Source organism: Capricornis sumatraensis, chromosome 7 (assembly GCF_032405125.1).
Source record: "Capricornis sumatraensis isolate serow.1 chromosome 7, serow.2, whole genome shotgun sequence".
Taxonomy (NCBI): Eukaryota; Metazoa; Chordata; class Mammalia; order Artiodactyla; family Bovidae; genus Capricornis; species Capricornis sumatraensis.
Window position 1 is genome coordinate 28,324,504 of NC_091075.1, and position 1,361 is coordinate 28,325,864.

The 1,361-nt window shown below is 39.2% G+C and overlaps 1 protein-coding gene across 1 annotated transcript; it reads right to left on the reverse strand.

The window, feature by feature from the left end:
• Positions 1 to 242: 242 nt before the first annotated feature.
• On the reverse strand, positions 243 to 518 carry LOC138081785 (small ribosomal subunit protein eS27-like). The gene has a single exon (XM_068974935.1). The coding sequence runs from the start codon at positions 516 to 518 to the stop codon at positions 243 to 245; it is 276 nt and encodes a 91-aa protein (XP_068831036.1).
• Positions 519 to 1,361: the final 843 nt, after the last annotated feature.

Sequence of the window (1,361 nt, forward strand, 5' to 3'; positions counted from 1 at the left end):
AGCAAATGCCCACTTTTCTTTGTTTACCATGGGCTGGTTCTCTGCTAAGACTCTATATGCATGAACTTAATTCATTCTTCTTAGAAAAGCAGAGAGACTTGAGGGAAAACCCAGTTCATCAACTGTTTTCCAGCTGACAAGTTACTATAGATTTTCCACAAAAAGGTAGTTTTTTTCCCCCACTTATTTTTTTGTTTGTTTGTTTTTGTATCCAAAATGTGTTTATTGGGATGGTTTCCCATTCATCTTGATACAGGGTACTTTTGGTGCTGCTTCCATCTGAAGGAGCATCCTTCTGTAAGCCTTGCTTTTCCTCCTGTAGGCTGACAGAGGATGGTAGAGCAGCCAACACACAAAACTACTGTTTGTGCATGGCTAAAGACAGTGGTGATTTTATAGCATCCTGGGCATTTTACATCCATGAAATAGGAACTGGGGCTCTGCACCAGGCGCTTCTTCTTGTGTTTCCTCTTTCTCTCTTCTGGAGAGGGATGAAGAAGATCCTTTGCAAGAGGCATGTTCTCATGAGGAGGTCATCACCACCAGAAAGACACTTGTTTTGAAAGTGCTCTTGAAGGCATCATTGACTTTTTTGGCTGAATCTTCACTTTCACTTCAACTAGCTTTTATTGTGCTCCTTCCAATACTGATTTGAGATCCAGTTTCTTCACTGATAAAGTAGACGGATGAGTTGTTTCTAGGAGTTTTTTTGTTCTAGCTCTGACATATTTGATTCTAGGTAGAAGACAGTGTGATGGGTGGGTTTGTGCATTTTCAGTGGAAGGCATAAGACAAAATGATTAAAAACTTTCCCTTACCATCAAAATGTTTATATCAGAGAAGATAAATATATGGACCATGCTTAAGGTATAAAAATTAAATCTTTTAAAGGGAATTTTATGAGCACATATAGGAAAACAAATTGACTAAAGAAGCAAAGAAGGCTTCATGGAAAAGAAAATTAATCTGGACTTGAAGATTAGATGACAGCTAAATATGCAAATCTACAGATGTATGGAGATATAATCTGTAATTTAAGAGTTAAAGTAGATGGGATGGAAGGTGTATCAGATAACTTGTATTTGCTCTTTTCAGTCCCTTCTTCACTGTGCTCCACTTTAAATATTCGTGCTCTTGAGAAGAGTCCTTATGCCTGGGGAAGTTTACCTGCACTGGTAGACTTGCTTTCCCTCTGGCTTCCAGATGGGTTCAGCTAATTTGAAAATATGAGAGTGAGGGAAGACTGAAGTAGAAATATCTGTTCCCTGACCCCTCCCTGCCATGTCTCCATGGCTTGCTTCCTCTACTGAAGGCACAGCTCTTATTTAGAATCCAGCTTAATACTGGGCCTTCTATCCTAT

What these genes read in the sequence shown, in the direction of transcription:
- LOC138081785 (XM_068974935.1), bottom strand. Translation starts at nt 518, where the DNA reads ATGCCTCTTGCAAAGGATCTTCTTCATCCCTCTCCAGAAGAGAGAAAG.